The sequence below is a fragment of the Phyllopteryx taeniolatus genome, chromosome 2 (genome assembly GCF_024500385.1).
Source record: "Phyllopteryx taeniolatus isolate TA_2022b chromosome 2, UOR_Ptae_1.2, whole genome shotgun sequence".
Classification (NCBI taxonomy): domain Eukaryota; kingdom Metazoa; phylum Chordata; class Actinopteri; order Syngnathiformes; family Syngnathidae; genus Phyllopteryx; species Phyllopteryx taeniolatus.
Window position 1 is genome coordinate 8,432,415 of NC_084503.1, and position 13,590 is coordinate 8,446,004.

Below are 13,590 nucleotides of genomic sequence, written 5' to 3' on the forward strand. Positions count from 1 at the left end.
ATCCTCCATCTGTCTTGTTTGGTCCTGCAGATGTTCCATCTCAGTCTCATATTTGTGCAATTTTCTGAGGGCTTCCTGTCTATCTTTTTTGGCTCCTTCCAAAAGTTGTCTCATCTTGTCCATTTCAGTGCCAACATTTTCATATGCTTTTAGAAGAGTCTCATAGTCTTGTTTAAGTTCTGAGTGCCTTGATTTCCAATTGGTCAGCTCCTCTGTCTGAATTTCTTTCAGAGACTCCAGCTGGCAGGAAAATGCTTGCTTCTGCTGGGTGGTGATATTTATGGTTTGCTTCAGGCTATCACATGCATCCGATAGATTACAGTTGTCATTAAGGATACGAGCAACTTCAGAGCTAAGCTTCTCTTTATCTGTATTAAGACATTTCACATTGATTTCCAGGTCCGTATTTTGTTGTTTCAGTCTTGAAAATGAGGATTCCAGAGCAAGACATTCAGCCTCTTTAGCGTTGATTTTTGCTGACAGATTTCCAACTTGCTCTTTCAATGAAGCATTTTCCTTCAAGAGTTCTTTCCTTGAAACTAAAGCTGCTTGAAGTTTCTTGTTTAGAAGGGTCATTTTATTATGGTTATCCTGATCATTAACTTTGCCACAATCTTGAGATTTATGAAGATGGTCAATTTCTCTTTTCATCCTCGTAATGCAAATTTCATGGTTTGTACTTACCTGCTGTAACTTCAGTTGGAGTGCAGCAACCAGTTCATCCTTTTCTGATATCCCAGACTTATCATCTTTATGTTTATGAGTTGCTTCACTGTCTTCAGCATATCTGTAAGCAGTGCTTACCGCAGATTCATTTAAGTGTTCTTGCTTGAAGGACCTTTCAGGTGTCTCTTCATGTATCAGCTCTATGACATGCTTGCACTGGTTTAGTTGTGTATGAAGCACAACTAACTCAGTCCTGAGTTCATCAACGATTCTCAAGGCATTTGGATTGTCTTGCTTTAACGATACCACATTTGTTTCTATTTCAGTAGAGTCCAACTGTACTTTTTCAAGCATCTTAGTCAAACAGTATTTTTTCTCGCACAGCCGTTGCTGTGCCTCTGACAATATTTTCTGGATACTTAACACTTGATCCAAAAGAGTCTTACTTTTTTCCATTAAGCCCTGATACTTTGCATCATTTGTTTTAAGCTGATCTTGCTTCTCCTGTTGGAACATAACTTCAACTTTAAACCTTTCTTGGTATTTCTCAACCATTTCTGTCTGTTCTTTTACTTCCCTGTGAGCTCTCTCCGAGTCACTTTCAACTACTTGGAGATTTGCGGCCAAAGTTTCTGCTTTTTTCTCCATTATGATGAAAGCCTTGTCTTTAATTTCCAATTGTGTGTGCAAATTTGATAGAGAATAGCACTCTCTCTCTCTCTCTGCCATAGAACTCTTTAAATCTTGCAAAGTTTCATCCCTCTCCTGAACAAGCGCTCTTAAAGTTTTCAGTTCATCTAAATCAGACAATGAGGTCCTCTGGAGTCGCTCCACCTCCCCAAGATTCTCATTATATTTTAACTGGATGGCATTGAGCTCATTTGTCTGCTTAAAGTGTTGCTCGAAAAGTGCCTTATAGTCATTTTTTAGTTCACTTAATTCTTTGGTTAATTGTTCTTCATTTTCTTCAGTTTTCTTCAGAATCTCTTTTTGCGTTAGTTTTTGAAACGCGTCATCGACGCAAATTTCTTTTCCCCTTATTATCGACTGCAAAACCTTTTTTTCGGATTCCAATTGTTTTTCAGTTCGCATTTTGTGATCATGAATCTCGCTTATTTTATCAAGGCATTCCTTTTCAAGGAGAGAAATCCTTTCTTCGTACACTTTTGCTGTGGACTGAGCTTGTGTCGGTTCCACTAGTTTGTCTTGTAAACATTCATTTTCTTTCAACAGATCCTTTCCAATAAGGAGAGAAGCTTTAACTTTCTTCTTCAGTATTTGTTTTTCTTGGGATATCCTTGCTATCTCACATTTTAGGTCATTGTTTTCTTTTAGCAGCTTAAGCTTTTCTGAAGTCTTGATATCATTCTCCCTTAGGGAACACGAACGACGTTCTTCTCGCTGCAGAGAAATCTCCTCATACTGCTTAGTAGATGTGTCGTAATCTTGTTGTATGACCGCTAGTTGTTTTGATAGATAGGCGTTTTCCTCACCAAGTTTCACTCTTTCATTTAAGGCAGACTCCATGACTTGGGAAATGGATGCATCCTTTTCTTTTAACTGCTGACTAAGCCCAACAAGTAATTCATTTTGCTGAATAATCTGAATGGTCATGGAGTTCATTTGATCATCTTTTGTCTGAAGTTCACAATGTAAAGATGAGTGTTTGAGAGAAGCTTCTGTCACTTTTTCTGCCTCAATTGTCCACTGAGTTTGTAAATTCTCAATTCTCTCCAGTAAAACTGTAATTTCTTGACTTTTTTCAAAATTACTCTTCTTTTCTTTATCAAATGCATTTTGCATTTTATTTAAATCTGCTTTAGTTTTATCACACTTATTTTTCAAAGCATCTACCTCAGAGTGATGACTTTCTTCAACTTGTTTTATCATTTGATGCAAATGTGATCTGTCCTGATGTAACTCAGCGACTGGCGACAAGAAAGCGTCAGCACCACTGAATTTTACTACAAGTTGTTCTAATTCGTGTTCCATACCCTTAAGAGTCTGTTGCAAATTACTATTCTCATGATCCTTTTCCTTGACTAATGCCAGGATATTTTCAAGCTGTATCCTAGATGTTGATGCCTCGAACTCTTTTGCACAGAGCAGATCAGAATCTTTTTTAATAGAAGAGAATGCTTCAGCCAGTTTGTCTTGTAAACTGTCCAGGTCCTGTTTCAAAGCATTTACCTTGACATCTTTAGATATAATTTCATTTTCAACATTACTCAATTGTTCAACAAGTAGCTTCTTATCTTGTTTCTCTCTATCTAGAACTAGCAGCCATTCTTTTTCAGTGTCTTGCAATATTTGCTCTATCTTATGAATATTATCTGTTAATCGAGAAATTTCCTCATCTTGGGCACTAACCTTTGTTTGAAGACTCTCCTTGTCGTACAACAATTGCTGGATGGTTTCACTCATGCTGCTGGACTGCTGCTCCAACTGAACCTTGAGCTCCCCTTGGGATTCCCAAATTTGATGGTGCCGCCTCTCCAGCTCTTCCTTCTCTGCAAGGTGTTTTCTAATATCCTCAACTAAGCGTACATTTTCATTATTGGCAGCTGTGAGAGACCTCTGGTGCTCCTCCTTTGACAAACTAATCGTTTCATTAAGTTTCTTATTTTGCAATTCTAGTTTCTGTATTTCAGAAATCAGGTGTGATTTCTGTTTGGCTTGGGCTGTGTACTGATTGTTAATTGCATGTAGAGCCATTTCTCTCTGCTCCAGATTTTCTGTCAATGCAGTCATTTGCGCCACAACTTGAAGATGTTGAGCTTTTAGTCTTTCTATTTCAACTGTCAATACTGAGACCCTTGCTTGATTAGCGGCAACTGCTTTATCCTTTTCTTTTGACAGCTTGGAATTCAGGTTCTGTGTCTTTTCAAGTTTTTTTTGGATTGAAGACAGCTCATCTCTCAAAGTTTCTATTGTGGTCTTTGCTGTATCATGTTCATCTGATAGGGTCTTAAGTGTCAACACTTCATCAGTCCTTTGGGTCAGTTGCTTTCTCATATCCTGCAAATTCTCCAAATTAGCAGCATATTTTTCTTGCAGGTTAATGAAGGCACTGTGTGTTTCTTCAGCAGACTTTTTCTGGTTGGAATTGTCAGAGGACAACATCTGCATTTGACTCTGTAGCTGTGAAACTAACTCTGTGCTTTCCATGAACTGAGTTTTGAAGAGCATCAACTCATCGGCCGTTCTCTGTAAATCTTGAAGAGACTGTGATTGTTCCGTAAGACTATCCTCTCTTTCTTCCAAGGCTTTTTTCAGATTTTGTGTTTCTAGTTTCTGCATTTTGAGGGTGTCTATCTTAAAAGCATCTTCTTCAAGGTGTGAAATCTGTTCTTTTAAGATCTCACACTCTTTTTCTTTGTCCTGAAGATTAATACTTAAATTTTCATTTACAAGTGAGACATTTCTTTGATCTTCAAGAATAAACTGCTCTTTTCTCTCCAATTTACTTTTTAATGTGGTTGACTCTGAAGTAAGACTTTGGACTCGATCCCTCAGTTTGCAGACAGTCTCTCCAAACTCTGTAACTTGAACCCTTAAACTAAACGTTTCATTATCTTTACATTTCAGATGCTCCTCCTGCTCCAAAATCCTCCTATCAAGTTGTTTCAGGGAGTCATCTTTTCCTTGGAGGGTCAAATTAAGGTGCTCCATCTCCGACTGTGCAGTTTTGAGTTGGAGTTCACTAACATTAACTGCTGTTTTTAGATGTGCAAGTTCTTCGTGTGCTTTGGAAAGTTCGAATAAAGATTTCTCAAGCTCAGATTTCAATCCTGTATTCTGATCATTCAGTGCTTGATTGGAATCTTGTAAATCAATTACCCTAGCTTTCATTAGATTCTTCTCTTGTGTTAGCTGACAATTTTCTAAAGTGAGCATCTCTATAGAACCCTTTAGGTTGGTAATTTTAAGCTCCGTCTCTACTACACTCTCTTTCATGGTTAGAAGCTGACTCTCAAGTTTAATTATGGATTCATTCTGTTTATTTAGCTCTTCTTTTTGGTTTTCAAAATCACTTGTTATATCTTTTAACATGTGTTCCTTTTGTTCTAATTGTTGCTTTGTCGCTAAGCATTCTTGCCTGACTAACTCAACCTCACACTGCATCTGCGACACAAGGTCCTTCTGCAGCATGACTTCATTCTGATGAACAATACATTCATCTGACTTCTGTTGAAACATTGTGTCCTTCTCCCTTAAACCTGTCTTGAGGACAGATCCCTGTTCTTGAAACATAGCTATTGTGTGCTGCAATTCCATTTGTTGGGTCTGCTGGGCATCAAAGAGAGAATTCTTTTCTAACAGAATTTCTTCTTTCTTAAGCAATGAGCGGTGTAGCTGACTAACTTGAATGTTTAAGTCATTAACTTCCTCTTGTAATTTTTGAAGCTGTTGTTGTCGTTCACTCAGTATTTTTGAAAGAGTAGTGCATTCATTTGTTTTCTCAAGCAAGCATTCTTTGTCAGACATTTCCTTTTCCTGGAGGGCCTGCTTTGCATAATTAACTGAACCAATAAGCTCATTTTTCTCATTTAGAAGATCATTAATCATCTTCTTATCATTTGAGATTTGTACCTCAAGTTCATGTTTCTGTTCTTGGAGCAGACTAATCTCAGTGTTTAATTTAAAAGACAATGAAATGTTCTGTGCCAACTCTTTTTGTAGTCGTTCATTATCTTCTGTTAGACTGGTTATCTTCGTGCTAAAACTGGAGTTTTGCCCAAGAGTGACTTTGAGCTGTCTGTCTAGGTTTGAAACAATATCTGTTTTCTCGTTAAACTCATTTTCTCTGGATTTCAAAATTGTATGAAGTTGTTTGTTTTCTTCCGCGATTGTATGCATGTCACTTTTAAGGGTCCTCAACTCTGTTTCCCTGGAGTCTGCTTCTGAATTGTTTTTTCTGGACTTTTCTTCCAGTTTATTGATTTCATTTTTTAGAGCTTTCACAGTCTGGTTTACATCATCAAGGTCATCTTTGTGTTTTTGGCACTGTTGTGCCATATTTTTCATCATCATTTCTCTTTCTTTGAGATCCTTGCAACCTTTTGAGAGTTCTGAATTAAGTGATTCAACGTCTACTTGGAGCTTAGATACAGAATTCTTAAGGGAAATAATTTCATTTTGCAAACTATGACACTTTTCCTGTTTTTCCTTCAAAGCTGTATCCTTCTCCAACAACCCAGACTTCAGACTGCAGTCCTGTTCTTGAAGAAGAGACAATGTTTCTTTAAGCTGCATTTGTTCATTTCTTTGCGCCTCTAATTCTGCTTGAAGATCAGAGGAAACCTGCTGTTTTTTCGCTAAAATAAGGTGCAACTCATCTACCTTAGAAATGTAGCTCTGTAATTGCCCTTGCAGTTGCGTGATAGAGTCCTCCTTCTCCCTGAGTAACTGGTTGAGATTTCCACATTCATTCGTTTTGGCCAGAACAACCTCATTGTTTGAGAGTGTGCTTTGCTCAAGAACTCTGTTTAAATCATTAAGTTGTAAAATTAAGTCTTCATTATTTTTTTTTAATTCACAAATGATACTGTTGTTTTGTGAATGTTGTGATTCTAATATAGATAATTTTGCATGTAAAGAATCGCTTTCAACTTTGACTTCTGAAATGGTCTTTACTCTTTCAGTGACTTCCATTTCAAGTCTTTTGTTTTCCTTAGTTAAGTTTTCGATTTGCCTCTTTAGACTGTTGTTAAGTTCAAGAGCAGATGTAACATTTTCATTAAGCTGCTTTCCATTCAGATTCTGTAGTTCAAGGTTTTCGGTGAGCTCTTTAAACTTTTCTTGCAACAGCTGTTTCTCAGTCTCCGTGTGTTTTAACCAATCCTTCATTTTGGAGAGGTTTTCAATTTTGTCATCAAGTTCTTTGCACAATTTCTGATTTTCAGATTCCCTGACTTGCAATTCAGCATTATAACTCTGTCTCTCATTCGCTGCCTGATTATCATTTGCCTTCAGTTGGTTTTCCAGTGATCCTATGATTTCCACGCATTTATCCATCTCTTGTTTAACATCGTCCTCACTTTGTGCTCGTTCCTTTAATTCTTTGGACAACAACTCAATGTCATGATTGTATTTTTCCACTTGGGATCGGAATTTGTTCTTTTCGTCCTTCAAAGTTTTCAGTTCATTTTCATATTTCTCTTCCTTTTTAAAAGTCATTTTCTCATTGTTACTATTTATTTCCTTGAGCTGCAAAATGAGTTCATTGCACTCTTGTTGCCTTTGGATAGATAAGGTCAGCTGTTCCTTTAGCGAAGAGATGAGTGTTTCACATTCAGAAAGTTGAGTATGATGGCTCATAATCTGTTTCTCAGACTCTCTTTGGAGGTCCTGAATAGTTTTTTTATACTCTTTGGCCTGTTTTATTAAGTGGTCCATCTCAGCTACTTTAGACTTGTTTTCTTCTTTGGCCTTGTCTAACTCCATCTCAACATCCTTCAGATTCCCAACAAGCTCTGCGATGTTACTATTAAGGGCTTGCTGATCTGCAGTTTGTGAGTCTCTAATAATTTTGGCCTCTCGATCTGCCTTTGTCAGTGCATTTTCTACTTGAACTAAGTTTTCTTCTTTGAGTCGAAGTTCTTGTTTGAGAACTGTAACCTGTTCTGTATACTCCAACATGTTGCCATTGAGTGCTTTGTCTTTTTCCAACAGAATATCTTTCAGACTATCAATCTCCCGCTCGCAACGTTGAAGATCATGAATGAGTTGGGCTCTTTCTTCCAGGTGGGATGTGTTTAATTTGTCTAGTTCCTCATTCGTTTGGTCAAGCTCAGTTTGTAATGTGTCTATGGTGATGTCCTGCTTCTGAGTCTGCAAATAATCAGATAACAATAAAGGTTCAATTAAGATGGGATACTTTCTGTGTTCACCAATAAAAGCAAAACATGTACCTGCCAAATTTGTTAAACATATCTGGAAAGAGAGAGATTAGATTGAACCGCACCTTGTCTCTCAGCCCACTCAGCCTCTGTGTGAGGTCAGTGACTTCTGCTTTTAATTCAGAGCAGTGTTTCTCTGAGATACTGCTTTTGTTGGAAACATTCTCAAGCTGAGTGCAAAAAAATTAGACAGATTAACAAATATGAAGCCATAAACACTAATAATGCCTAAAGCTGGGCATACATTTTTCCGTATTCGATTAAAGGGGGATTTATTACAGAAAATTGACTTCTTGATTTGACAAATAGTTGACTTTCTGGAGTGCCAGCCCATCCATCCAAGAGAACTAAAGAATTAATAAAAGTGAAGAACCAATTAAAACTTATCTACATGCTTAAAACTGTGTCTTGAGCCAGCCATTCTGAATTTATATACCACTGTTATGTAACAGCGGGGTTAATTTACATAATTACCACGCCCCACACTTTTCTCCACCAATAACATGACCAGATAGGCTCCGAAAGAGCTGCCATTGTCAAGAGATGGCTGGAGTCCGGCCCTCCGACGACACAGAGGCACTAACAAGTCAAAGCCAAAAGGTAAGCAGAACTGCAGTGTAATCACAGATTTGCATAAGATAACAGTATTACCAGTCTTCGCTTCTGATAACTTGCCCATACTCAAATTCTCGTCTAGATTTGCGATGTGGGAACTGGCGTTTATTTTTGATGAATATCTCATGCTCCGGAGGGATTCTGAGAGTCTCCAATAACACACAAAAAATTGCTATTCACTTTTTTTTTCCCATTATTACTGTCACTAGAGGAGGTCGCTAAATTGGCTACATTGAGTAGCAAAGCCCTCACTCCAGCCCCAGCTATCCTTTCAAGGAAAGCCATCAAATGAGCGATTTCAAACAGTGACAAATGGATGTTAAATATAATTGTTTATCCTTTGTTCAGTTGAATGGTAGAATGACAGAGACCTTTAATCTAGACACCTGGTAACTGCTTTAAATTCTAAATCACACTATGTGACAGAAATTCAAAACTAACAACTTGCACACATTGGATGTTTGAGTTATTGCTGTTCTACTTAATTCCTGTCGATGTCGGTAGCATTTACAAAAATTTGATGGAAGACTCGGAATCGGCCTTGAAAAAGGTTTTATTCGCATACAGTGGGTATGGAAAGTATTCAGACCCCCTTAAAATTTTCACTCTTTGTTATATTGCAGCCATTTTCTAAAATAATTTAAGTAAATTTTTTCCCTCATTAATCTACACACAGCACCCCATATTGACAAAAAAAAACGGAATTGTTTAAATTTTTGCAGATTTATGAAAAAATAAAAACTGAAATATCACACAGCCATAAGTATTCAGACCCTTTGCTGTGACACTTATATTTAACTCGGGTGCTGTGAATTTCTTCTGATCATCCCTGAGATGGTTCTACATCTTAATTGGAGTCCAGCTGTGTTTGATTATACTGATTGGACTTGATCAGGAAAGCCACACACCTGTCTATATAGGCCTTACGGCTCATAGTGCATGTCAGAGCAAATGAGAATCATGAGGTCAAAGGAACTGCCTAAAGAGCTCAGAGACAGAATTGTGACAAGGCACAGATCTGGCTAAGGTTACAAAAAAAATTCTGCTTTACTTAAGGCTCCCAAGACCACAGTGGCCTCCATAATCCTTAAATGGAAGAAATTTGGGATGACCACAACCCTTCCTAAACTGAGCAATCGGGAGAGAAGAGCCTTGGTGAGAGAGGTAACGAAGTACCCAAAGATCACTGTGGCTGAGCTCCAGAGATGCAGTTGGGAGATGGGAGAAAATCAACCATCACTGCAGCCCTCCACCAGTCAGGGCTTTATGGCAGAGTGGCCCGATGGAAGCCTCTCCTCAGTGCAAGACCACACATGAAAGCCCGCATTGAGTTTCTTAAAAAAAAATACCTGAATGACTCCAATATGCTGAGAAATAGGATTCTCTGATCTGATGAGCGGTATGTGTGGAGAAAACCAGGAACTGCTTATCACCTGTCCAATACAGTGAAGCATGGTGGTGGCAGCATCATGCTGTGGAAGTGTTTTCTAGCTGCAGGGACAGGACGACTGGTTGCAATCGAAGGAAATATTAATGCGGCCAAATACAGGGATATCCTGGACAAAAACCTTCTCCAGAGTGCTCAGGACCTCAGACTTGGCGAAAGGTTCACCTTGCAACAACACAATGACCCTAAACACACAACTAAAATAACGATGGAGTGGCTTCAGAACAACTTCGTGATTGTTCTTGAATTGCCCAGCCAGAGCCGTGACTTAAACCCAATTGAGGAGCTCTGGAGAGACCTGAAAATGGCTGTCCACCAACGTTCACCATCCAACCTATCAGAACTGGAGACGATCTGAAAGGAGGAATGTATTATGGCTGTATTAGCTCAAAAGGGTGCCTCTACTAAATACTGAGCAAAGGGTCTGAATACTTATGGCTGTGAGATATTTCAGTTTTACTTTTTTAATAAAATCTGCAAAAATGTCACCAATTCCGTTTTTTTCTGTAAATATGGGGTGCTGTGTGTACATTAATGAGGAAAAAAATGAATTTAAATGATTTTAGCAAATTTTAACAGAGTGGAAAATTTAAGGGGGTCTGAATACTTTCCGTAACCACTGTATGTATGCCCAGTTTCAGCAAAAAAAAAAAAAAAAAAAAAGATAAACTCTTACAGTTTGCTCAGTCCAAAGGAGTTTGTCAGATATCTCTTTGTACTGAATCTCTTTTTCACTCAAGGATTCTTTTAGGCTGTTAATGAGCTGAAGTTTTTCTGATGTCTTGGCTAACGTGCTCTCCTTCTCAATGAGTGAGCTTTCCAGACATTCTTGTGTGTCACTGAGCCTAAAAACAACAAGCATAACAAGGAATATTAATCTTCCAAAAATGCAGCGTAAATACCAGCTTGCTTGTAAAACGGAAGATAACACACTGACCAACGTTTTAACGTCAAGTATTCCAAAACAGTAAATATTACAGTTATTGCAGAGATTACAGTGAATTTAAAAAAAAAAAAAAAAAAGCATACATTATATCCTCACTGGAATAACCTACCCCTTAAGTTGTTCATTGAGACTGCTAACCAGCAGCTGATGTTTTTCTGCTTCCCTGCTCTGTTGACTACGCACACTGGCAAGCTGGAGCTGTAATTTATCGGACTCATTCTGGAAGGGCAGAAATATTAAATCAGTGCAGTCACTATTTCAGTAATTTAATAAGTCCTGGAGATGTAATTACCACTGCACACAGATGAACTACAGAAGATCATAAAAACAACTGTCCAGTCTTAAATTACTTATACTGTCACGTTTTGGAAAAAATGTCCGTAGACTATTATCAGATACATTCACATCCAAAAGTATTTGAACGGCAAGGTCAATTCCTTTGTTTTTGTTGTGTACTGAAGACATTTGGGTTTCGGATCAAAAGATAAATATGAGACAAAAGTTCAGAATTCATGCTTTTATTTCATGGTATTTACATCTAGATGTGTTAAACAACTCAGCACGGAGCACCTTTTGTTTGAAAGAACCCGTTTTTCAAGTGAGCAAAAGTATTGGAACAGAAAAAGATAAAATTAAAGTGAATAACATTTAATATTTGGTGGGAGAACCCTTACTTGCAATAACTGCATAAAGCCTGTGACTCATTGACTTCACCAGACTTGCATTTTTCATTTGGAATGCTTTTCAAGGCCTTTACTGCAGCCTCTTTTAGTTCTTGTTTGTTTCTGGGGGTTTCTACCTTTAGTCTCTTCTTCAGGAGGTAAAACGCATGCTCTATTGGGTTAAGGTCCGGTGATTGACTTGGCCAATCTAAGACCTACTTTTCCCCCCGATGATGTCTTTTGTTGCATTGGCAGTGTGTTTTGGGTCATTTCTTGTTGCATGATGAAGCTTCTCCCGATTCGTTTGGATGCATTTTTCTGTAAATTGCCAGACAAAATGGTTTTGTAGACTTCAAAATTCATTCTGCTGCTACCATCATGAGTTACATCATCAATAAAGACTAGTGAGCCCAATGTTTGTGCACTAGCTCTGATCAATTTTTCCATCTTCTCTCAGGTTCAAAATGGTTTGCTTTTCTCCCATAGACAGCTCTCTGGTCTTAATGTTTGCTTAACAGCAAATGGCAGTTTTCACAGGTGAAACCCAAAGCCAAAAATAAGTATTAATGTTAAAGCAATCAATCTAAAAGACAACAACTGAGCAACTAAAAACACCCATCAGTCACATGTACCAATACTTTTGTTCACTTGAAAAGTGGGTGGCTTCAAACAAAAGGTGCTCTGTCCCGAGTTGTTTAACACATCTAGATGTAAATACCATGAAATAAAAGCTGGAATTCTGAACGTATTCATCTTTTGATCTGAAACCTAAATATCTTCAGTATACAGCAAAAACAAAGGAATAGACCTTGCCGTTCCAATACCTTTGGAAGGGACTATATATATTTTCGCCATTCATTTGTCATGTTCACCAGTAGAGTCGTGGTGACCAGTGATTCTGAGACTGAACATCAGACGATCTTATAACATTGTTCACAAAAAAAGTAATGTAATGCTCATGGTTAAACACGCACATCACACTATTAGCAGTCACCGCCAGAGTTACTCTCCAGCGCACACATAGTGTACATAATCGACCTAACACACCTGAAGGACCCAGTGTGGCTGCTCATCTTCATCTACATCAAACGTCACCTGTGTTAGAAGGGTTTGTTACAATACCCCATTCTTCAGGGGCTGAGACATGCAAATGACTCAGCATTTAACTCATCAGTGGGTAAGGGTTCATACTGTTAGTGTATGACGTGCTCTTGTGGGGGGGGGGGGGGGGGGCGTCTTTCAGACTTTAGTTGGCAGTCAGGTGTGGTTGAAGAATGAAGTTACCTGTAAGGTCTCGATGCGTGCCTGCAGCTGGAGACGATCTTCTAGATCTTGACAGCGCTCTTCAAGGCTCATTATCTGCTCTTGCAATTGATTTCTTTCCAGCTCCAGCTCCTCCACGACAGATCGCAAACCGTCTTGAATTATTAGGAAGAAAAAAAGGCAAAAAGACATTTCTCTGACATCAGTATATTGACTCATGCTCGTCTGCAGGGGATAGACAAAATCTTACAATCCACAATTCCACTGAAGATGGGACATGGAGTGGGTACGGAAAGTATTCAGACCCCCTTAAATGTTTCACTCGTTGTTATATTGCAGCCATTTGCTAAAATCATTTTAAGTTTTTTTTCCTCCCCTCTTTAATGTACACACAGCACCCCATACTGACAGAAAAAAACCGAATTGTTGAAGTTTTTGCAGATTTATTAAAAAAGAAAAACTTAAATATCACACAGCCATAAGTATTAAGGCCCTTTGCTCAGTATTTAGTAGAAGAACCCTTTTGAGCTAATACAGCCATGAGTCTTTTTGGGAATGATGCAACAGGTTTTTCACACCTGGATTTGGGGATCCTCTGCCATTCCTCCTTGCAAATCCTCTCCAGTTCTGTCAGGTTGGATGTTGAACATTGGTGGAGAGCCATTTTCAGGTCTCTCCAGAGATGCTCAATTGGGTTTAAGTCAGGGTTCTGGCTGGGCCATTCAACAACAGTCACGGAGTTGTTCTGAAGCCACTCCGTTATTTTAGTTGTGTGCTTCGGGTCATTGTCTTGTTGGAAGGTGAACCTTCGTCCCAGTCTGAGGACCTGAGCACTCTGGAGAAGGTTTTTGTCCAGGATATCCCTGTACTTGGCCGGATTCATCTTTCCTTCGATTGCAACCAGGCGTCCTGTCCCTGAAGCTGAAAAACACCCCCACAGCATGATGCTGCCACCACCATGCTTCACTGTTGGGACTTTGGGTTTTCTTCAGACATACCACTTAGAATTAAGGCCAAAAAGTTCTGTCTTGGTCTCATCAGACCAGATAATGTTATTTCTCACCATCTTGGGAGTCCTTCAGGTGTATT

General features: G+C 38.7%; 1 protein-coding gene across 4 annotated transcripts in view; it reads right to left on the reverse strand.

The window, feature by feature from the left end:
* The window catches only part of si:ch211-220f16.2 (golgin subfamily B member 1), a 66,292-nt gene that overhangs the window by 18,803 nt on the left and 33,899 nt on the right, over window positions 1-13,590 (reverse strand). For 3 of the 4 annotated variants that reach the window (XM_061758529.1, XM_061758540.1, XM_061758558.1), the window contains exons 15-20: window positions 12,523-12,656; window positions 12,286-12,333; window positions 10,686-10,795; window positions 10,307-10,475; window positions 7,634-7,738; window positions 3,037-7,500 (exon numbers count right to left, since the gene is read on the reverse strand). In XM_061758529.1, the coding sequence (XP_061614513.1) occupies window positions 3,037-7,500; window positions 7,634-7,738; window positions 10,307-10,475; window positions 10,686-10,795; window positions 12,286-12,333; window positions 12,523-12,656 (5,030 nt within the window). The remainder of the gene's footprint in view (window positions 1-3,036; window positions 7,501-7,633; window positions 7,739-10,306; window positions 10,476-10,685; window positions 10,796-12,285; window positions 12,334-12,522; window positions 12,657-13,590) is intronic. The other variant, XM_061758549.1, reaches the window with a different exon arrangement.